The sequence below is a fragment of the Condylostylus longicornis genome, unplaced genomic scaffold (assembly GCF_029603195.1).
Source record: "Condylostylus longicornis isolate FDR11 unplaced genomic scaffold, ASM2960319v2 ptg000148l, whole genome shotgun sequence".
NCBI classification, from domain to species: Eukaryota; Metazoa; Arthropoda; class Insecta; order Diptera; family Dolichopodidae; genus Condylostylus; species Condylostylus longicornis.
This window is the reverse complement of record NW_026578116.1, coordinates 2,770,851-2,795,281: the sequence shown is the minus strand read 5'-3', so window position 1 is coordinate 2,795,281 and position 24,431 is coordinate 2,770,851. Positions and strand designations below refer to the sequence as shown.

The following is a 24,431-nucleotide window of genomic DNA, read 5'->3' as shown; positions in this document are numbered from 1 at the left end:
CCGCGCAATTTGTTTTTTGTTGCTTACGATTTTACTCCTAAATAAAATATATGAATAACATTTTGAAAGAAAATAATTTAGAAAAAATGCTTACATTTTAAAAAAGCAATTAATTACACCAGTTTCCTTGATAAAATGAAGATTTTACAAAAAAAAAATCTGTCGTCTAAAAATTTGTACCCGCTTTTAAATCGGTGAAAACCCGACAATTTATCGTTTTCATAATACCAGCTAATACGTTTCCTATACAGGGAAAAAAAGCTTTCCCGACTCCGATAAAATTTACCGATAAACAATGTTGGTAATACAAACACAAAATTTTGCCGATAAATTATCGTTTATCGGCCGATACCGATATACATAATAGAGGGGATAATTAAATAAAATTATATTGTTGGATGACTAGTATAAATATTATGAAAGATTTCTTAACAAAAATCAATCAAATATTTTACATTCAATTCAAAAATAAAAATTTTCCAAAAGCTTTTGATATTTATAATTATATTATGTATGTATGTAATTAAGTAATAAATTTATGAGAATAAAATCAAAATTTTTTCTTTTAATCAAAAAGATTCCGATATTAATTAGTTGGACACATATTTGGCCAAACATCTCCCTTGATTTGCTCTCTTTTATATGTTGTTGGAATTTCACGTATCTTTACATTACGAATACAACCGTGATAATTTTGTGAAGATTTCCATCCTTTTGGTTTTTTAATAAATGGATGGCCGCCCATAAATAATGCTCGAGTTGTATCTGTTGATGCTTTATTAGCATCACCAATACCAGGATTAGAACTTATACCATCTACAGCTAATGTTATTACATATTGTGATTTAACAGCTGAAACGGTACGCCACTTTCCATCACAGAAATTAACTCCTGGCAATGGTTCAAATTTGGCTTCTATTTTATGTGTTTCATCATTTTGAACATTAAATATTATAGATCCATTATACAATTCTAAAATTAAATGAGAGCTTTTTCCATGAACTGAGAATAAAATACCATTTTGTGTTCTTGGTTTAAAGTCAAATTGTATTGTAAGCTCAGTACTAACACGGAAATGCTCTTGTAACTTAACAAAACCACCTTCAGCACCAAAGAATGTACCTCTTTCGTTATGTTCTGAACATGGTACCACATTGTGTAAGTGCGGTGGTTTATCAGTTGGTTGTTTGTTAAATAGTATATTTCTAATGCAACCAGTAAACAATGTTCCTTCTTCCAACAAAGTATTTGCATTAGTTCCTTCTTTATGGTTTGGATCTACTCCACCTACATAGAATGGATATTGAAGACTCATCGCTCTTCCTGCTTCAACTGCTTCATCATAGCGATCATTTGAATCAATTATTAATGTAGCTCTATTTAGCAATCTCGAAAATTCAACAACATGCCATATGTTATCGTTATAAACAGCCGTCGAATTTAGTATTTGCATTACTCTTCCAGCTCTAAATTTGTGATAAACTTGACCGTTATTTAAGTATAATGCAATGAAATCAGTATGACGACTGTCAGAAGCATAGAATAGTAAGCCATCTTTTTCTAATGTTCTAAATTCTAAACTGATTTCATGTTGCTTCTTAAATTTACCAGAAGCAATTGAATTAATTTCAACACGCCTGTCACGTACACTAATGAAACGATATCCAGCTTCAAATCCAACATCATAATCAGGATTAATTGGTAAAACGCAATCTGATTTTGAAGTTTCAGGCGCTGGTAATTTAGTGGGTGCCTCCAAAACAGATGGTATAGTAGGTGGAATTAGAACCTCAGGAACGGTTGGGCGCCTAGAAGTGGTTCTTCTTCTTGTAGGACGAGTTGCAATTGTTGGTGCTTCTGTTGTTGTTGTTGAAGTTGTAGTTGTGGTTGTTGTTGTTGACGTGCTAGTTGTTGTGTCTCTTTCAGTAGAAGTTGACTCAGTTTGCTTGTCAAACCAATCCGGCATAGGAGGCCATTGTTCTGCAAGATTTGGTTTTTTTGTTGTTCTGATTTCATGATGTGGTTTGGGGGTGTGATAGTGTAAGACTTCGTTAGCAGCAATATCTATGAAACCAGTACCAGAATCAGTTCCAACATAATAAATAGGTAGCGCAAGCACATCGTAATCTAAAAGAAAAGTAAATCTATGTAATCGACAATAATTTAAGTAAGAAACTTGTTTTTACATAACAGATCCGACGGGCAGTCTTCAAAACTACCTCCAACTTTGTCATTTGAATCAGCGAAATTAACAATTTGTCCGTTCAATGTCACATCATTAATGCAACCAATAAAATATGCCAAGTTTGAAAGCCTATCTCGTATAGGCTTGTAGTTATTCGGCAAACCACCGAAAAATATCTGGCCATGTTCAATCCATAATTCTGTCGGTGAAACTCTTGAGCTGAATCGTAAAAATATTTAGTATTTGACAATATTATTAGATTTTTGTTTATCACATACCTTACATCTTCCACTTCATCGACCTTTAGTCTTAAATGATCATCGTCATGTTTGGCAGTAACTATGTGCCACTCACCATCATCATATCTTTTGGCTTCAGTTTGAACTTCTTCTTTCATGCTTCTCAATATTAAATTTCCATCATCTATTGTTAGGCCTATAGTTGAGCTTTGGTCGTGATTTGTAGCGTAAAATATAATTCCATCTTTTTGTTTTGTTCTAAACCTCATGTTGATTTCGAAATCGTTATTTGAAGAAACATTTCCTTGTTTTAAGTAACCATGATGTTTTGGTCTATAAGATAAGGAGCTAGAAAATTTATGGGGACAACCTGTTCTAGCACCGAAAACGACTAGATGTCTACTTAAATCAGAATTATATCCCTCAATTAGAACTTTGTCTATGCAGCCATCGAAATTGTGTGTAGTTACTTCAGAATGATTAGTTGGACGATCAACTCCGCCGAAATACATTACATCTGAAATTATTAAATCTTCAGGAACACCTTGTTGAGCTTCTTTAACAAACACTGGTTTTCCGTCAATTTTAAGTAAACCTTTTTGACCTTCACGTTGAGCTTCTACTGTATGCCACCTATCGTCATTATACATCTGCTCATCATGTATTGAAAATAGGTGCTCACCAAGTTTGTATTGGAACAAAATACCACCGTTTCGCATTTCAACAGATATAAAATGACGCTTATGGCCAGCGTAGAATAGTAAACCTTCTTTTGTATCAGTTGAAGTCTTAAAGTCAAATTGAATACTTGACCGATGTTTAAATGAATATGATTTCGCATCTAACATGACGTAACCATTTCCATTAAATCTATATCCAGTTGATGGTTGTTCTTTAGTCAATAATACGTTTCTAGCAGCTCCTCGATTATTATCTTGGCCATCTATAAAGTTCCATAAACCCACCTCTTCGTCACCAATTTTAAGTTCCTCAATTGCACCTTCAAATGACCCTTGAGTAATTTGCGGTGGGGGTACAAAATCTGGAGGATAACCTCCAACAAATAGACGACTATTTTTGTCCACATTAAACTTATTGTTTTGTCCAGGCATTTTATGAGTAACATCATGAGTTTTTTCTTCCCCACCTGAAAATGTTAAACATTTTACAAATTTTTAAATACGTTAATTAATTCAAATCTATCATTTTACCTGGAAGTGCTTCTCTTATACTAAGTTTAACGTTTTCTCCATTGCGATCGACGATTACCTGATACCATTTATTGTCCGCTACATATTTATCACTAATCACTTTTTCAGGTCCATCACCTAAATCTATGTATAAAACTGGAACACCATTTTCTATTTCTAAGGCCATATAATCTGGGTTTTTCTGATAATAAGGTCCGGTTTTATTATCATTTCCAAGATACATCAAAAATCCTTTTGGTTTATCAGTTTTGAAGTAAGCTGATACCCTAGACGACTGAGCTAAAAGTGGCAAGGCTTCTGGCGGTTTTAATTCCAAGTTTGTTGCCGGGCCGAAAGCTACACCAATTTTAATTTCATTAGCTATTTGTCGCGTTGTTTCAATTTGTCGTTTTAAATTTTCTAGCTGTTCCATAAGATCTTTACCCATTTCGTCAATCTTTTTCTGTTCTTCGTCTAAATGATCAATTTTCGTTTTAATCAATGGTATAGCGTCCATGACTTTATCTACCTGCTTAGTTGTATGCTCGATTTCTTGATTAGTTCTATCTACATGATCTGACATGTTTCTAGCAATGGCTAAACTTTTTGGAATTTCATCTTTTAAAGGCTTTAATATTGCTAGAGCATCGTCAGCATTATCATTTGACCTCTCAGCAGATGCAATTACCATTTCAATTGATTCCGTTTGTGAGCCTTTTGGGAGAGATTGTAATTCTCTAAAAATTTCAAATAATAATGTTTTGTAATCAATTGTATCAACTACAAGTTTAAACTTACGTATATAAACGAGACAATTCCTTTTCAGAATCTTCATGTTTTTTAGTAATATCATCAACATTCTGCGATGAATTATCTAAATGAGGTTGCAAGTCAGTTTGTACGGTACTTAAAGAATTTCTTGCTTTTCCCAACAATTCTCTTGCGAGATTATCGGACTTTTCAGCGCGTTCTTTGATGTCGCTTCCCTAGATCATTGAGTTTTAAATAAAAAATATATATATAAAAAAATTCATGATACTACCTTTTCGGTTACATTTCCAGCTGCATGCTTAGCATCTTTAACAGCATTTTGGGCTGCTGCTACAGCGTTAACGATATCTGAGTAAGCGGTAGCTGCTTTAATAGCTGGCTCTTTATCTGATGTACTGTCAGCGTATTCATCGCGTAAATTATTAGCTTGTGTTTCAAGTTCAACAGCTCTCATATTCGCTTCTTCCACACGGTCCTTAAGTTGAATTGTTTTAGATTCGGCTTCTGGCAATAAATCATCTACTTTCACATTGACATTTTTCAAACGCAACAATGTTTCTTGCAGTCCTTGAATATTTTTTCCAATTGTTTCTAACGTCAAATCGCAGTTTGTAAGTAGGTTTTTGGTCTCTTTCATGTTTTTAGAGATTTCTTTATCTTGATTTTCAACGGTATCGAATTTTGAATCATCAAAAGTAATTTTATTCTGCCGGTTCATTTCAGCAGCTTGATTAGCCTTTTCAATAGCATCGTTACTCCACTTATGTAAGTCGGCCAATTTTTCTTTAAACTCTCCTGTACCTTTCTTTAACTGGGCAACCGCATCGGCTTGATCCTTTACTGGTGCCATGATTTCTTCTTCGATAGATTTATGAAGAGAATTGGCTTTGTCCAATTGATCATTCGCTGGCTTCAAATCAAATTTCGTTTCATTTAAATGATTTAAGATTTCTTTAGCTTTATCAATAGCTCTATCGGCCTTAACAGCGCCTATTGACGTATCGAAGCTGTCAGAAAGTGATTTTACTTCTTCAATAACATCATGGGCAATTGTAACAACAGATTTACTTTCTTCCAAAGAATTTTTAACTTCTGCAATAAGCTTTTCGTTGTTTATAGAACTATCTTTAGCATTTTGATCTAATTTTTTTAGACTTTTACTATACTGCTTAGCTTCAATTTCTAAAACATCCATTTCTTCAATAAACGGGGTTAAAACAACCTTCTTTGGATCTAGCTTTTGTACTTTAGGAACAAGTTCCTCAGTAAGATCATTATAGTATTTTAATTTTTGATCAGTAAAGTATGCCAGTTGCACTGATTTGAAATCACCTACTACTGGATCAATCTGATCGCGCAAAGCATCAGTTACATCTAAAAGGGCATGATGACATTTGTCACACTCGAAGCAACCCTCGTCTTTTATGAGTACCCATCGATAAGGGCAAGAATCACAATTTTTACCAATCACACCTGGCAAACATTCACATTGGCCAGTCATAGTGTTACAGCCGAAGCCTCGTGAAAAACCCTTGTTGCAAAGACAGGCTAAATTTAAACATATTTCAATTAGGAATAATAAATTAATTTCAGAGAGAATTAACTAACCAGTACAACCGTCCTCATTATAATTCCAGTAATCTCTGGCACAGTGATCACATTGACGGCCTGAAACACCTGGCTTGCATGGACAAGCCCCAGTATGATCGTCACATTGTGTGCTATTTGAAGCGATTCCGCAATCACAAGGTTTACAACCAAATCCTGATTCAAAACCGTAATGATCTGGCTCACATCGGTCGCACCGTTCTCCAATAACATTTTCATGACAGTTGCAAGTACCAACAAACGGATCACACTGTGATGTACCTTCCACAACACAGTCACAACTTTTACAATCTTTTAATTTTATAGCATCACCGTAAAATCCAGGTGCACATAAATTGCATGCAGGTCCAAAAGTATTGTTAAGACAATTTTTACATTCGCCGGTGACAGTGTCACATGAGCCAGGCTCATCTAAATTTATATTTCCTGAACATTGGCATGGTTTACAATAATCTCCGACGTTTTCTGGAACTCCATAATATCCCGGTGCGCAACTTTCACATTTCGGTCCAGTGTATCCCGGCTTACATTGACAATTCACACCAAATCCACTAGGATTGAATTCACAACTGGTTGCGAAACTGTTACACAGTTAAAAAAATCATTTAATCGAAAGGTTTTCTTTTTATAAAATAAAATGAAATTACTTATTTGAGTCTATAGGTAAGGGACAAGGACAAATCATACAATCATGAGGTGTGCCATATGTAGCGTTACCGTGATATCCCTCAATACAAAATTCGCAATGGTCACCAGTTGTAGAATGTTGACAATCCTAAAAAATAAAATTCGCAAACTTTATAAATCCACATATACAATTAAAATTATAAAAATATAATCATACCTTGCATATACCAGTATTACAATCACAGCTATCAGCATGACCATTACATTGACATGGAGCACAATAACCGCCATATAAACCTTCTTTAACACGATAAAACCCAGGTGCACAATCTTCACAGGATAAACCTGTATACCCAAGGGGGCAATAGCATTCTTCAACAGGCATAAGTTTTAATATTCCATGTGGAACATGTTCATCAGTTTGTTGAGTTCTAACAAAACCCATTGTAAGAGCAACATCACTTAGCCTGGACAAAACAGTTTCTTCCCAATAATTTGCTCTAATGTAAATTCCTTCTAAATCTCGAAGAGCTAACATTAAATCCGCTCTACTAACTGGTTCATCATTTTCTGTTGCAAAATTACTTTCGACTATTTTAACGGATCCATTAAAACGATTGGAGCTTGAGGGTTGCTCGTCGCTTTGATGTTTCAAAGTAATATTTCTGCCTTTCAAGATAAGGTCTGGAGCGACCAACGACTTACCGAATGGTCCAGTAGTGTAATATAAATTATATGTCAATTCACCACCGTAAGCTGTTATATGGCTATTAAGATTGAATAAATGAGCTAACACGCTAAAGTAAACGAAACCGTCTGGGGGGTCTTTAAATGTAAAGTCTGCTTCTAATAAAGTATCATTCTTCAATATTTGCTCTTTATCCATGAGCCATGGAGAAAATTCAATTTTTTTTCCGTCAAAATATACATTATTTATTGCAACTTTGTCAATCAAACTAATTTTGAATTCTTCCAAATAAGCAGATTTGCAACGTTGACTTTTTCCGAAACAGAAACATTGCGTGCAACCGACAGCATTGTCCCTTTGTAAATTATATGTACCATCCACACAATGATCACATTTCTCTCCGACAACATTCTTTTTGCAATAGCATTCTCCATGATCTTTATCGCATATTTCCAATTCTGTACCATCATGATTGCAATTACATCTATGACAATTTGGAAATCCATAATAGCCATTGGAACATTGATCACAAGCTCGACCTTCTATATTTGGGCGACATTGACATGATCCGTTGAATAAATCACATTGCATATTCCCATGTAAAACACCTAACGGATGGCAATTGCATTCTTCGCAACCAATTATTTGATGAAAGCCATATGTATATGGTTTACATTGATCACATTTCTCTCCAGTTACATGAGTTGGACAAATACATTCACCTGTACTTTTTTCACATAAAGCTGTAATCGGACAATCACAAGGTTTACAGTCAGGAAAACCATAAAAACCAGTACGGCAAGCGTCGCAATGCCTTCCAATAATGTTCGGGCGACACTGACACTGTCCACCGTAAGGATCACATTCAAAACTTGTTGAACCATCGTAGTTACAGTTACATGGTAAAGCTCCATGGTTATAGTCAGCTGTCAATGAAAATACTGCCTTACGACAGAACTCTGACGCATTTAATGGTATATAATAGTGATCTTGGCCACATTTACTAATAAACTCTTTCGTTTGATCGAATGGTTCCTCAACCAGTAAATCATCTGTATATCGACCAATTGGAACAACGATTATATAGTCTAACCAAACGCCTTTATTTTTGTTATTCTAAAATTTATAAAAATATGTTTTTGATTTCTTTCAATAATATTTTTGCGTTTTACCGTCAATGTAAGAGTAAATTCATCGTCAATATCAAACCAAGTATTATCTCCTGTTACAACAGTACTTTCGGGCCTAATTATTCCGCGGCAACCAGAGCTTGATGGGCAATGATTAACTTCAAACTTACCATCGTATAGTATTTTTTCAGTATTCAACCGGAAAGGAACATTATACCGTGGATGATTTGGTTGATAATACTTAAGCAAAATTATGTATCTGCCTGGTTCAGTAACTTTTGATCTGAAAGAATTTCACAAATACATTCGAACAAATTATGAAATTTACTTTTAGTTCTGGCGTTTATAAAATTACCCAATCATTATTGAGGCATTATTTCTATCCAAATAAATTAGTTTTATATTTTCATCTTTGACAGCGTACGGTGGTTTATAAGGTGTTATTCTTTCTTCATGATCAGCTTCAAATTCAATCTTAATTTGTTAAAATTTAGGGTATTAAAATCTTTAAATTAGTTTATTAGATAATTCGTAAAAAGATGTACCTTTTTAGCATCTGGAATTGCTGGATATTTAGACGGAGCACAATCTTTATCATGAATCACACAGACGTTATTAGGTTCAATAAAGTCAACCGACCAATCTTCAACTGGAATTGCTGTTATTTGTAAAACGCCCACTTTACCAAAATCTTCATGGCCATGCTGTAAATTTATTTATATATTTTGCTTTTCAAAATTTAAGTTTTGTTAAAAATTTTTACATATAGTTCAACTGGTTTTGAGTCCAATACATCAATGAAAAATAATTTTTCTCTGGATTCTTCATCAAGCACTGGTTGACGACAACCCATAGTATATAAGCACGTGTACAATGTGGCAGTGCCATAATCTTGGTTATCTTCACCTACACGAACTTTAATATAATTAGTTTGTGGTATTTCTTTACTAGTTACATAATCAATAACAATAACATATCGTCCAGTATGTGGCACATCTAGATTATATTTTAATGAATTTTGAACCTCGGTCAATGCCGGTACAACACCCTTATGGTCAATTATTATCATATGTTCACTATCGGTAAAAATTTCCTCTGCTTCAATAGGGTCCGTAACAGGTTTGAATTCATCAACTGATACATATTTATAATGGCGACATAAGTCCATATTACCAATTTCACATGGGTTTTGAATATTTCGAGTTAATATTGAAGCCTCATAATAAGCAGCCGGTAGTAAAACAAAATAATCCTTAAAAATATACAGTAGTTTATATAATTAATATAAAATATTTAATTATAATTAAGTCTTAAATATAATTAGGACAATGACTCTTACCAACATTATATTTTTAACTGATTCTGTAGTAATGGTGTACCGGCCTGGGTCTAGAACAATTGGAGATGGTTTATCCCCTTTAGATCCAGAAACTGTTACGAATTTTGGCTCCATTGTAGGCTTTAACAGAACTTTGGCGCTAAAAGTGAAATGAGAATGACATTAATTGAAATAGATGAAGTAGAGTGATTGATATATTTATTAAAAAAATGGATTAATTTAGAATAAATTTATTTACTTTTGATCGACTTCTGAGGGATTATCAGATTGTATTAAAATAGATGCTACAACATCTTCATCAGTCGGATTTACATATCTTATAACCATTCTATATACGGATGATTTGAACACATTAATCTCATTAAGGGCTTTGTTTTGTATGCCTGAAAACACAGCATAACCTTTACCACTAAAGTCGGGAAATTGTTCATTGTCATATTGGTAACGAACATGAGCGCCTGAAGGTGTGTATCCATCTTCATACTCAAACTGAAATTGGTATAATGTTGGAAAATAATGTGTGGTAAGCGGTTGAGTGCATGTTCTTCCAGTTATTCTTGGGTGGCAGTTACAATTTCCACTTTGTTTGTCACAATTTAAATTTCTTGAGCCACCAATATCGCAATCACAATCCTTGCATCCAAACAAACTGCCACCATTTAAATCGAATGAACCATCTTTACACTCGCTACAGTCACGACTTGTAACTGATGGTTTACAAGTACATTGACCAGATTTAGAGTCACATGTATCTAGTGCACCAACAGTACCATCCAAAAAGCATTCACATTCTTCACATCCATCTGGATTACTAATGTTTAAATTCCAATACAAAGGTTTACATTTGTTACAAATTCTTCCGCTAACACGTTCTTTACATTTGCATAATTCACCAGCTGGCACAGAACCGCAACCAGCGAACTTCTGTATGACACCAGCTGGATCACAATTACATTCCTCACATGCTGGGAAGTTATAATATCCTTCTTTACACACATCACAAATTTTACCATCAAAATTTGAAAGACAACTGCACTGCCCATCATCATTACAGGAAATGCCTTCAGCACCATGAGTATTACAGTTACATGCTAAAAATATTAATGATTAATATTTTTTTGATTAATATATCTAATTGGGTAAATTTTGAAGTCGTTACCTAAACACTCTGGATAATTATAATAACCGACTTGGCAGACAGTACACTGTTTTCCAGCAAAATTTGCCAAACATGTACATTTACCAGTTGCGTCACATATTTTTGATCGACTTCCAACAGTAGAACATTCACAAGGGACACAATTTGGATAATTATAGTATCCAGGAAGACATTGGTCACATCTTGGACCTCCGAATCCTTCACGACACAAACACTTCCCATTATCTTTATCACAAATTTCAAACTCTGTTCCACTAACATCACAATCACAATCTAAAAATATTAACCAATAGCATATTGTTTTTTATACCTTAATATTATGTAGAACTTACAGAGGCAATTTGGGAAGGAATAATAACCATCTTTACATGATTCGCAATTATGTCCACCAAAATTGGGTTTACATTGACATTGACCATTTTCAAAATCACAGTTATTGCTCAAGGCGCCTATATCACTACATTCGCAAACTTTACATTCCGGATAAGAATAATATCCTTCTGCGCATTCTTTACAATATTTTCCAGCAAAATTTTCTTTACATGGGCAATATCCTTCGGTTGCCTCACAATAATATTCCCGTGTACCATTTAAATTACATTCACATTCTCTACAATTAGGGTATCCAAAATATCCATATGCGCATGAATCGCAATTGGGTGGTTGATACGCTGGTTTGCATTCGCAACGTCCGGTCTCTTCTTCACAATTACCAGTCGAAGAAAAGTGATCGCAATTACAAGCTAAAATTAAAATTATAAAATATAAGAGCTTCTTTGTAACATTAGTTATTAACTTACGTTTACAAACATCTGTTTCATTCCAATGTTTTCCATAAGGTCTATAGTATTTAGGAATACATTCATTACAATTGATACCTTTTGTATTATCTTGACAATTTTGACAAACTCCCCCACCTTCGTAATTTCCATGAATATCTAATGATAGTCGTTGCAAGTCAGTTTCTTCATCATAAATACATTCAGTTGAATGACCATGACAATTGCAAGCTATAATAAAGAATGTAAATAAACTCAACTGAATAGTTTTTTGTAAAACTTCAAATAATTACGTTCACATCTGAATGGTCGAGCATTCGTATTTTGACTCCATTTCTTTTGTTCGAAACCGGGACAACATTCATTACATTGTATACCACAAGTATCATGTTGGCATCTACATGCTAATATTCTAACTGGACTTCTGGGATCTAAAACATCACAAGTATCAGCATGACCGTTACACATACAACGACCACCAATTGATATATCTTTTATAGAATAAAAATAACGACGTGTTACAGTTGGATCTTGTCGAGCAACAGACATTAAATGGCCGAGTAAATTTTTAGTCCTTAATAAACGTATACGTACATTTGTTGCTCGTGTCCATTCTTGAAGTGCCGTTGAATTGAAATAATTATTTGCTGATGGACGATCTTTTAACAAATTAACTGGTATCTAAAAAATATATCGGTAAATAATCACTATAATGACATATAAAAAAAATTTATTTTTTTTTTTGAGATTCTTACTTCTCCATTTTCAAGTGGTACAATTTTTGAATAATCTGTTGTACAAATAACGTCATTATCATTTTCTATTGATTTGTATGTGTTATTTCCAAAATATGAGTCACAATCTGTATGAGTATCAGAAAAGTACATCCATGAATGCCATGTTTTGCCATAATCACTTGATTTTTCTAGAGTCCAAACACCGGGTCTTGGAGAATTTCCCATTCGAATAAAAACATAAGCTACATGAAATTCCTAAAACATATAAAAAAAATGTATTCCGAATAAAATTCTAAAAAATTCGAATATTTACAATTGAATTATTTCAAAAATCTAGAAAGATAAATTATGTTGAACGCCATTACCAAAACTTTTGAAATTAGAATAAACAGGCTTTTGCGTTTTATTACTTTAATTCTATGAGAAACGATTTTAACTTTCAAAAAATTTCAAAAAGGATTACTAGAGCAAAAAAAATCTAAAAAAATTTCGGATCCAAAAAAAATCAAATTTTTCAAAATGTACAACGCTAAGTAAAGAATGTGTGTAAATCAAAATGTTAATTAATAAACGCTCTTAAAAACGAAAGTCCCACTTTTCTTTGAACGCAGATTTAAGCAAGAAATGTATGGAGTAGATTTTATCCTAAATTTTCTAAAAACTCTTGTATCTGAGAACCCATTGAATTTTTTCTAAAACGAAATTTTATCAATTTTAATATAAATGCAAATGGTTTACCCTTTCTTTTACGCATAAGTTATAGCATAGAACAGAGTTATTTCTGCAAATCTAAGAGCAAATGTCTAAGTCTGGCAATAATAATGAAACATACATGATATAATTTTTAAATAAATATAAAAATTATTAAAAGTAAAATGAACTAAAATTTGATATATTTTTAGGTCGATGGAAGTGAATAAGCAAATCAACTCAAATTATTATCAATTTCTTATGTTTCCGGTCACTGAAAAAAGTTGAAATAAGTTATCGACTTCATAATTTTACTTGGAATATGTAATTAACACATCTACATGGCTATGCACTGAATTAATATTTTAAAAAGAATTTTCATTTTTTGAATTGTAATAAGTATTAAAATAGTAAAATAATTTTATATAAGAGATTAGAGTTAAAATGGTTTCATTTTAAAATTAGCAGAGCAGTTTCATTAAATGAGCATTTGTTAATTACCGAACATAATAAAGATTCTTCTAGTTTTTATATATGTTCATCATTCTTATCTTTTATTAAAAATTTAAGAAATAGAATAAAAATTAAAAAAAATAGAGTAGACCATGTCAACTCTATTGTCATGTATTTGCTTGCGTGAAATTTCATTATCACAGCTGTTATAGTTTCTGCTGTTAGATATAGCCAAATAACTTTTTAAGTTGTATGGCAGTTACTAGAAGGAACCAAGCAATTTCAACCAGTTTTATCAAACATATTGGCCCTACTACGCCAACGATTGATGGACGGACAGGCAAATCTAAATCGATTCAGAATTCGACACTAATCAAAAACGTACACTTAAGTCTATATCTCAGACCGTTATTTCTTAGCGTTACAAATGGTAAAATTTAGTATACGATTTAGTATATAATGATTTCCTAAACGGTTGTCATATAAATAAATATATTTTTAAATGTATGTTTAAATGCCTACATTCAACAGCTTTAAATATTTTATGGATATTTATTTATCAGACATAATTTTTCCATTCTAAGTCTTTATACGTCTACAAAGTCACTCCAAGATATCTAAATTTAACTCTCCCATGAATTTATTTTGTTCCGCAAAGCAAATTTAATTGATAAATAAAATAAATAACAGGTATGGAGGCTTATTTTTAGAAACCACACTGTTTTCAATCTGTTAATTTAAGCATTTAATTATTTTCATAATTAAAAACAAATACGCAATCTATTTTATTCGAAAGCAGCTAAAATGATTAAATTGACATTAGATTTACATTTTGTTAGAGGTCTTTACATAAATTATGAGAGTCCACTTGCTTTCACAATATAGCAACAATTTAATTTTTTTTAAGACGATATTCTTTATATTTTATAAAATTAAAGTTGTATTGCTGAATTACTCTAATTGAATTTAGTGTGCCAAATATCGTGTCTTTGCCCGATATATTGTTGTTTATTAATAGAAAATTTTGTATTGTATACATAAAATTACTCGGATATGACTTCACTCTAACTTCACAAAATTAACACTACCTATACTAAGCAATTAATTACACAATTCAGCTTATAAACTCTAATTGTTGAATTTTTGCTTACATAACAATATTAACATAAAAATTCCAAATGCTGAATTATATAGCAATATTATGGTATTATTGCAATTTTGAAACCATAGTAACTTTCACATAACATCTGTCCGAAATTCAAGCCTTATACTTATATTATTTTATTTTTCAATTAAGAATTAAAATAATTTTTATTAATTACTATTTTAAATGTGGCAATTAATTATTTTAAATATTACCAATAAATAAAATATAAATAGTAAATATATAAAACCAAATTTTAAATTAAACTAATCTTGTAAAAAATTAAAAATAAATTATAAAAATTAATTATTGTATATAATTCGTGGCTCTATAATATTCTATAATCTATAATTCCACAATAATTTTAATTTTTAATAATAATTAACATTATTTCCTTGCATTCCATATTCATTAACACTTAAAAATTACTTTAAGTTATGACTACATAATTTTTATTTTTTTAAATAAACCATAGTCAATTTAATGCAATGCCAAATTACATACATAAGCAGATATACATTATTTAAATCTTACTTAATTGCAACCATTCTGTACAAACAATATTATAATTGAGTGTTTGCTTTTATTAAATATTTGAATTTCAGTTCATAATCCATTATTTATGTGAAATAATTCAGAACTCTTGTTGCATATTAATTATTTTCAAAGTTCCAAACCAATGAATATATTTTATATTATATCCCAAGTCTATATTCCTCACTGACTGTCGTTCCAAAAACAATTAAAAATTCATATTCCTAAAATATTGGTGATTTATTTAGTAATCATAACAAAAGTGTCGGCCTCGCGGGGCTGCTCTAGGCGGGACAATGAACGCTCGTGGTAGGGAGCACAACAGATCTTTTAGGTCGCGTTGCGTTATAATCTTTAATAATCATAATGCCAAAAATTATGTAATGCTAAAGTATTAGAGCCTAAAGATATGAAATAAAACATTGAGTTTTCGATCACTAAACAATTTTTTCTAAAATTAAATTCGAATTATAAATTTATTAGTCCTGAAGTAGTACCTACTAAAATGCCATAATTATAAAAAAATATAACCTTCTAATTATAGTAATCCTATAGTAAGACAACACTGTCAAATATAAACAATAATACTAGATGGAGGTACTAATTAATTTTTACAATGAATTTTGAACAAGAAACAATTAGAAAACATAAAAAATTGTAGGCGTTTTATTTTTATTTTTTTATATTTAAAGTTTTTATTAAAAATTAAGACAATGTGTTGTGTTAAATGGAAAGTACATTTGAATAGCGCTTATATGCAATTAAGAAAATAAATTATTTAATTAAATTTTTCAATGTATTTTGTAAACTGCAACTTTAATTCAGAATGACTCAGAATTTTAATGAGTTCATTCTTTTCGAAATCAAACTTATACTTTACAAATTTAATTTTCTACGTCCTTAGTATCTAGCATATTGAATAAATTCTATATCAGCTGAATATCGATTAGGAGCTGTTCACTGTCAATATCTTACATAACAATGGCAGTTTAGTAACAAAATAAATTCCCGCACAATTATGTCTAAATCCTATAGGCGCTTATGACAGAATGATTATGATATGACGCGCAACTATTTTCATTAAAAGTATATACTTGAAATCATTGAATCGTAAAGGAATCATAGGACACATGCATATTCAACACAACCCATTAATATTTTACTATGTACACGTAAAAAAATGTGTTGCAAATAGTGGAAGGAGAATTAAAAGTCAATCAAAAAGTGGCTGCAGTAATAGTAGTAGTAGTAGTAGTAGTAGTAATAGAAGAGGCCCCCTTAGCAAACCACGCGAAGGGCATGCACTATGCCAACAAGAAGATCAATCGGTAACCCTCAATTTAACATCCCACAATCCCCGCATATAATATAACCCCCAAAAAAAAAACCATCTACCTAAACCAACCAATCTTCTTGGCGGTTGCAGTAATAACTGAAATGCTAGAATTGACTAGATACACGTAATTCTTCTTGAATAGTTTTAATCTTATAACTGTTTCTTTCTTAGTTTCGAACCATTGGCTCTATTCCCTACTGACTTATATTGAACTATTTCGGTGATTATAGTTTCAAACTATAATTTTTTACTTTATTGTTAAATTAAACTTAACAAAAATATGTTCTTCTAAATGATTTTAGTTACATAATTACGTAAAAATAATTAGTACAATTAAAAAGTTTATAATCATTTCTAATTGGCTAGCAATTACAAAAAAAATTATTCTTTGTTCATAAAGAATTTATCATTCCGGCACAAAATCCATGAATGAAAGCCATTTGCTTCATCACATATAAGGTACAGGTATATATACAGGTTCATAATATTGTGTATATAGCCTTTGTTAAATGGTACACAAAATACAAGATTTTAATCTTTTGTCATCACAATGCGAAATCTTTCTATACAGTAGGTTACCTACATTTATTTGTGTTGCTTGTTCACTTTCTTGAACAATATTTATTCTTTGATTTTGACCTATTCTTTATGTTGCGTTAAGTATCTTTATATATTTAAGTATCGATAAACATTTTACCAACACATTTACAAACTACTTAATTATTTTCAATAAAACATTGGTGACAAAGATTTTCTAACTACTGGTCATAATTCACTTATTTGAAACTAATAAATTTAAAGATTTATTTAAGATTTAAGGTGTTGTATACATAAAAGGAGACATTAATAGGCAGCACATTGAAAAAAGAAAAACTTAACAGGAGCCGATGTTTTCATACCAGATCAAAATAACATTAATACTTAATAGAAAGGTCTTCAAATAATTGTCTCACTTTTTTGTGAAATTTTGATTGATAATTGCAAAATTTAGTCAAACATGTCTTGGAAGATGAGAAGAACATTTATTCCAAAATTTTCACATTCTTAAAGTAAGAAACTCAATTAAAAAATTTGGAAAGTTTAGAGAACAAAAAATCTAACAAGGATACCTGAGTTTGGCGTAGAATAACACCAAAAAGAAATTTATAATGGCAAGTTACCGTCCCATTGGTTTGTAAATTCATACGAAAAATAGAATTTGCCGCATTCTAATAATATGAAACGGATCTACAGGAAGGAAGTGTTTGAACAAACAAATACGAAATAACAAATTCAATCGGTCCTTGTTGCATAATGGAATGGTCCGATTACAATTTTATCCTTTGATCAATTTATTTTTGAGCACGCTTAAACACACATACAAACGTATCTATCTATTTTTATAACTGCAACAGGTACCAAATACTTTTATAATGTAAACCAGAAATTTTTGAGGTTGCCATAATACAAACAAACATAATCTTGCATTCACCACATACAGTTTATTCATTATAATACAAATAATATTTTCAAAGTTCTTAATAGCACATTTTTCATTATTTTTGGTGAAGATTTTTTGTTGAAAAATCAAGATATAATATCTACATATGCTACATATGCATATTATATAGATATTTTTTTTGGAAGAAAAATATAAGAATCTTATTTGAGAGAGAAATTAAAAAATTATTTTATGGTTTGTTTATGTCAATTATAGGGTATTAAAACAGTTATGACCACCATAATAATTTAGTTATTAAACAATAAAGAATAAGGAATTAGTGCGTAGTTAGAATATTTTTTTAAATCCACTTTTCGGCTGAAATAGAAAAAGAACTGTAGCCCTGATATAAGTAAAAAATTCTTTTGGCTCAAGAATACTCCTTGTACCGACTGTGAACTGGCTAAAAATTGTTTATAATAAAACCACTTTTCTCTTAATGAATTTTTCATATCAAGGCAATAAAATGCTTGCAACCACCAATAAAATGCTTGCAACTACTTCACCATACAAAATAAATCAACGAATTCTTGACCATTTTTCCTGTACTGCATTGCTTATGTTATCTTTAATAGTTTTTAACAAAGATATAATCTTGTGTGTAAGAGCATGTAACTTAAACCATACATCCGCATATCCTAACAGATTTGTACTTGAACAATTCTAATTAATTGTGATTATTTTTGCAACCTTCACTTTCATAACGTTGCAAAAACGTGTAAATTTTCATTGAATTAAATTTCTTTATAACACTTGAATAAATAAAATTAGCCCTCCTCTTCCCTTCCCATTCTATAACCACTGAAATTCCACATTAGAGTACAATATTAAGATATCAATAGTACTTTCTGATTACAATTGTACTAATACAATAGCACTAATTCAAACAAATTTGTACATTACAAACAAAATTCCTATTCTACAATACGCAACAATAGCACTGTTTAAATTCCCAATCGCATACATAAGTACATACATACATATTTTATTTTTAAATATGTTTAAAAGTACAAACATATAGTTAGGCAAAACATGATACTGTAACATTCCAGATTGAATGGAAAATAAAATTAAAAATAAAACACAAAAACATAACGACTATTGTTTGGAGTTTATGTTTAGTATGAATGAAATTTTAAAAAAATGCATGTGTTCGAAAAAAAAAACAAAAAAAAAAAGAACAATTTCTTATGAACCCAAAAAAAAACACCATAAAGAAAAAGATCATTAAGAATAAACACTTGTCTACATGGGCAACGTTGTGTACGTACAGGATGTTTCATTCAAAAGTCATCGTTTAAAATCAAGAATGGTCTATATAGGTGGAATTTTATTTCGTTGGAACAAAAATTTGTTGGAAAAATTGGAAATACAAAATTATTTCGCTGTATAAATACCTAGAAACCTTAATCCTTGTAACCTTATTATCAAAATTATTAACCACCGAGAATAAATTGACAAACTCATAATTATTAACTGTCATGACAGCTATGCAAATTTTCTATTACACGCAAGATGCAAATGATTTCAAAAATTCAGATTGGGCAATTTTTAAATTCAACTGAAGTAAAAGAATTAAAATTTATAAAATTTTTACAATTATCACAAAACCTTACTGTAGAACAGCTTTTAAAATTAATTTCTAGTTATTTATGGCAATTACTTTTTTAAATCGACCTACAAGAATTTTTGTTGTAGTTTCCAAATATGCTTACATCATAGCATCAATCATTTATGAGAATAATTTAAGAAAAGAAACATATGCAGAACTGAATTCCAAACTGGATTACTGAACCAAATTTACAAAGAATTACTATAAATACAATGTATAAAAAATTGGTATACGGTTTTAATTGTTTGACATCGGAATGCATGAAAATTAAATAGTTTGTTAAATTTATCAAATAGTTTGGAGTACTATATAACACCCAATAAAACTATATATGAATGGAGTGCTATATAGATATAAAATTTAATATTGAAAATACGACTTTATCCCATATGAGCGTATAATGTTCTCTTGTCAACTATACTTCTTTACATACGGGTGGTGTAGTAGGAGGTGACGGCCGGGATATGAGAGTTGTTTATACTAAAAGTGTTATACATACAGAGTGTTCTCATTAATGAAATACAAGAACAATGTGGCGCTTTCTTATGTCTTCCAACTAAATTACAAATTTCCCAAGAAACATTTATTAAAGTGGGACACCTTGTTTTCAGAAATAAAATTTTTTTTTTCGTTTTTATATTCATTCGTATATTATTTACATTATATCATATATAATATAAAATACACAAAATTCATATCACATATCGCGTATATGTGCATGCATATGTGAAAATTGTAAACTAATGGTATAGATTTGTTATTTATAAAAGGAAGCACATGTGCTTTTATGCTGATCATGTGAATATAAATACAATATTTGACTTCATTTCGGTTTCAAATGAAATTGAAAGAAAAAAAAATTTTTTTTTTGAGTTTTGGAGTTGTGTGTTTTTTTTTTATGGCCGTACGAACGTATGTTCGAATAGTATACTAAATTTGCCTTACCGTTTGTAACGCTAAGAAATAATGGTCTGAGATATAGACTCAGGTATATGTTTTTGATCAGCATCGAATTCTGAGTCGATTTATCTTTGTCTGTCCGTTTGTCTGTTCGTCCCAGCGATAACTCAAAAACTAATTGAGATAATTTCACCAAATTTTCACAAATGATTTATTGTAGTAAGTGCTAGAACCCTTTTTAAATTGGTTATGATCGAGGCACTGGTTCGGGCACCTACCATACAACTTCCAAATTTATTTGGCTATAACTTAGAAACTGTAAAAGCTGTGGTATTGAAATATTAGTAGGGCCAATGTGTTTCATAAAAAAATCGTTGATATTGACAACAAATTTTTACAGGTATCACAGAGTTGACACGGCCAACTCTATTTTTTCTCGTTTTTTTTTTAATTTTTTAATCGTTTTAAACAATGCCTCTTGGTTTGAATTCAATAGCAATGCTTTAACGTGATATTGACGTTAAGAGAAATAAGATATTTATGAAAATAAAATTAAGAATTTTTTTTTCGAATTTGAAATTTTTTTGATTATTTTATATTTGTGTGTGTATGTATAAGAAGAAAAACAAAATTATTGTGTATTTGTGCAGTTTATTAATTTGCTCTTTTTGTAGCAAGAAAGCTTCTATTTTTTTTCTATTAATAAAAATTATATTAAATGATGACCAAATTTATTTTGTTTTACTTGAATATGTATTACAGGAAATTGAGAAAAAATATAATTTTTTAGATGAATCTATGGGAAATAATTTTCAAATGCCACCAAAATGATTAAATAAAAATAATTCGTTGAAAATATTACGGGAAATATCTAAAAAAAATAAGATTTTTGAGTTGACGCATTCAGGAGGGCATTTTCGATAATTAAAATAAAATTCATGATTGATTCAAGAACTGTACAGAAAAGTTTTAATTTAAATTACACGATTTATTAACGATAAAGAATTAGATTTTATTCTATATATAGAAATATTTTATTCAATCTAAATCCCGCGAGCGTCTTAAAAATATGACGCCATGTAAGAAGATCTCACGCATTTCATTTGATTATTCAATTCTTTTTTTTTTCGCTCTCATTATTTTAACAAAATTTCAAATTCGAAAACAATGCTTGATAACAACCTGTATGTAACAGTATCGAGTGTATTCATAATATTTCAATTTAAACATGAATTCTTAAAGAGTTCAACACGAGTTTAGAATCACAGCTATTTCCCCCTTCCCCCCCACCCTGAGCCTTCTTCTTTCAGAAAAGGAAAAATTGAACAAAATTTAGTTAATCACATATGTTGTATAAATAGTTCAACAAGATAAGGCACAAGAGTGTTTAATAAGTAAATAAAAAAAATATTTGGTCATAATCATCTAAAAATTAAAATTAATTATATATTTACTTTATATTATTTAAATTTATATATATATATATACATATATGTACCACAAGAATTAATTCAATTTATTTACAAAATTTTAAGAATTAAGAAAAACACTTAAAAATAGGGTTACATGTACACTTTTTGATTAAAAATTTCTGTGTCTCACATACGTACATACATATACATATGTACATACACTATGTAAAATATGATAATTCCTAAAATTGATAACCTCTATGAACTTTGTTTTAAAGAACAAAAATAAAATCTATGAACTTTAAATATATTACTAGGCTGTGAATTTGATAAGTTTCGGCAACAAAATCTTAAAATTTTAAGAAATTTTTTTTTGTATGAAAAGAACTAAATTAACTTTAAAAAAAAAATATAACCAAACAAATATTTCTGATTTGTATTAGAATCAATTTTCAATTATTCTTTAAAATTTTTTTGAAACATCAATTTCCGAAAAAAAAAACCAAAAGTTTTACTAACCTGACCAAAATCAATTGTTAAATTAACTTCATTATATTTCATTCCTCTAGATAATGGTGGACTTTGCCACCATGTCTCTTTACCATCGATTGCATTCTCTGGTGGATGACTTAAATCTGGATTCGATAGATCACAATAATCACATATTTGACCATGAATAACAGAACCATGTTGAAATTCATTTTCTGTATTAGCACCAACTAATTTACAATATAATTCTGGTCCATCAGTACCAACACCACATGTAGCTGATGCATAAATTTTACGTCCAGTAGCCAAATTAAAATATGGTGGTGTTAATTCAGCATTTATATTAATTATACCAATTAAAATTATTAATAATCCAGTGGTAATAAAATTATCAAATATATTTATTCGATTCATTTTAATGGGATTGAATTGAAAAAATCCCATTTTAATTATGAACACAAGAGCAATTAAAAGGGAATTTTTTTTTAAATTTTCCCAATTTAAATTTTTTTTTTTTAATTATTTCAATTAATTATTTTCTTCTTTTCGCTTTTATTTATTACACACATTCATACAAGTATATTTTTTTAAATGATATTTTATCCCTTAAATCTTATTTATTTTTTTCTTTCTTTTCCATTTTACACTCTAACACATTGTATGTAGTATAAACTATACACTCTTTTCACTTTTTCTTCACAATAATTTCCCAATAATCCTCCTTTATTGTCCTGGTGTTTTAATATATTTTCCTGTTTCTTCTTTTTCCCGTTTTACCATCCAGACTGAACGGATTTTTGCTCGTGACTAAAATTTATTTTTAAAATTTCTTTACATGAAACCTCGGTTCTAAACAAGGGATCATATACAGCGGCATGATATTATCAGAATTTCCTACTTCCAGAGTAAATTTAATCAGTAGAACATAATAAGAAAAAAAAAACAATAAACATTAATAATGAAGATCAGTTTTAGTTCATTTGGATGAATGACTTTATGAAGAAATACAAAATATCGAAAATTTTTTTTTTTTTAAAAAAGAGAGAAAGTGCATTGAACTTTTATAAAATTTTTTCGTGCTTTTAGCATTTTTCTTATATACTTCTGTTTATATGGTATATAACATTATAAACGATTTGTAGTAAACGGTTGAACATGGGAGAAATATCATAATGATATTTGGGGCAGAAAAAATTATGCCCCTGAAAGTATGCAATAAAATTTTAATTATCTAGGAATTAAAGTTTACTAAATTATAAAATTGTAAATGGTCAGTCTAAATAAAAATAATTCAAAAATAAATTTAGTATAGCCAAAGATTTATTGAAAATCCGCGATTCGCAGTAGGACAAATTTTTAATAAAATTTTGTTCATACCATTCTGTTTAAACTTTTCTGTAAATGCTTCTACACACTGATTTTGTTATCATAAATAGCCTTATCTGAATATGAAATTGTTCAAATAATCTTCTTTTCAACATGTTTATATCCGCGCATACTTATGCCTTCTTATTTTATTCCCTAAACGCCTAAACTCATAAAAATCAGTTGATTCTTCTTGCTCTTTTTTAAAGTCAATAAAAAAAAATTATTTTTTTTTTTTGAAGATTTTTCTGTTTACTTTAGTTTAGATATTTTTTTTATTAGTGACACAAACACATATGAACATTTTTAAGATATTTTTTATTGCCTACACACATGAATTATGTTTAATCATAAATTATATTTACAAAGTCATTTACATATGTATGTATGAATAGTAGTACGTAATAACACTAAAAAGGAGCATAAAAGTCAATTTTGAAAATATTATTTTAGTACGTAATTGGAAATTTAGAAAATGGAATAGAAAGAGCAATACAATAAAATATTTATCATATACATACATACACACATAAAGATATGATTAAATTTTAAGAGAATTTCTTA

The 24,431-nt window shown here is 30.0% G+C and overlaps 1 protein-coding gene across 1 annotated transcript; it reads right to left on the bottom strand.

Moving 5' to 3' along the window:
• Positions 1 to 378: 378 nt before the first annotated feature.
• On the bottom strand, positions 379 to 23,297 carry LOC129615830 (laminin subunit alpha). The gene is made up of 21 exons (XM_055531212.1): positions 22,533 to 23,297; positions 12,471 to 12,707; positions 12,009 to 12,396; positions 11,737 to 11,946; positions 11,269 to 11,679; positions 10,937 to 11,209; positions 10,016 to 10,868; positions 9,778 to 9,916; positions 9,202 to 9,690; positions 8,984 to 9,142; positions 8,794 to 8,912; positions 8,481 to 8,721; positions 6,838 to 8,424; positions 6,641 to 6,768; positions 5,994 to 6,574; positions 4,657 to 5,933; positions 4,413 to 4,600; positions 3,636 to 4,351; positions 2,464 to 3,571; positions 2,187 to 2,404; positions 379 to 2,127 (listed from the first exon to the last, which is right to left on the bottom strand). The coding sequence occupies exons 1-21, from the start codon at positions 22,944 to 22,946 to the stop codon at positions 587 to 589; spliced, it is 11,277 nt and encodes a 3,758-aa protein (XP_055387187.1). The 5' UTR covers positions 22,947 to 23,297; the 3' UTR covers positions 379 to 586.
• Positions 23,298 to 24,431: the final 1,134 nt, after the last annotated feature.

Bases quoted from the DNA above. Each gene is read 5' to 3' on its own strand.
- LOC129615830 (XM_055531212.1), bottom strand. From the start codon at position 22,946: ATGGGATTTTTTCAATTCAATCCCATTAAAATGAATCGAATAAATATA. The intron at 12,708-22,532 runs GTTAGTAAAACT...TATATGTTTTAG, and splicing joins TAACAATTGATTTTGGTCAG to GAATTTCATGTAGCTTATGT. The intron at 10,869-10,936 runs GTAACGACTTCA...TAATATTTTTAG, and splicing joins TAATTATCCAGAGTGTTTAG to CATGTAACTGTAATACTCAT.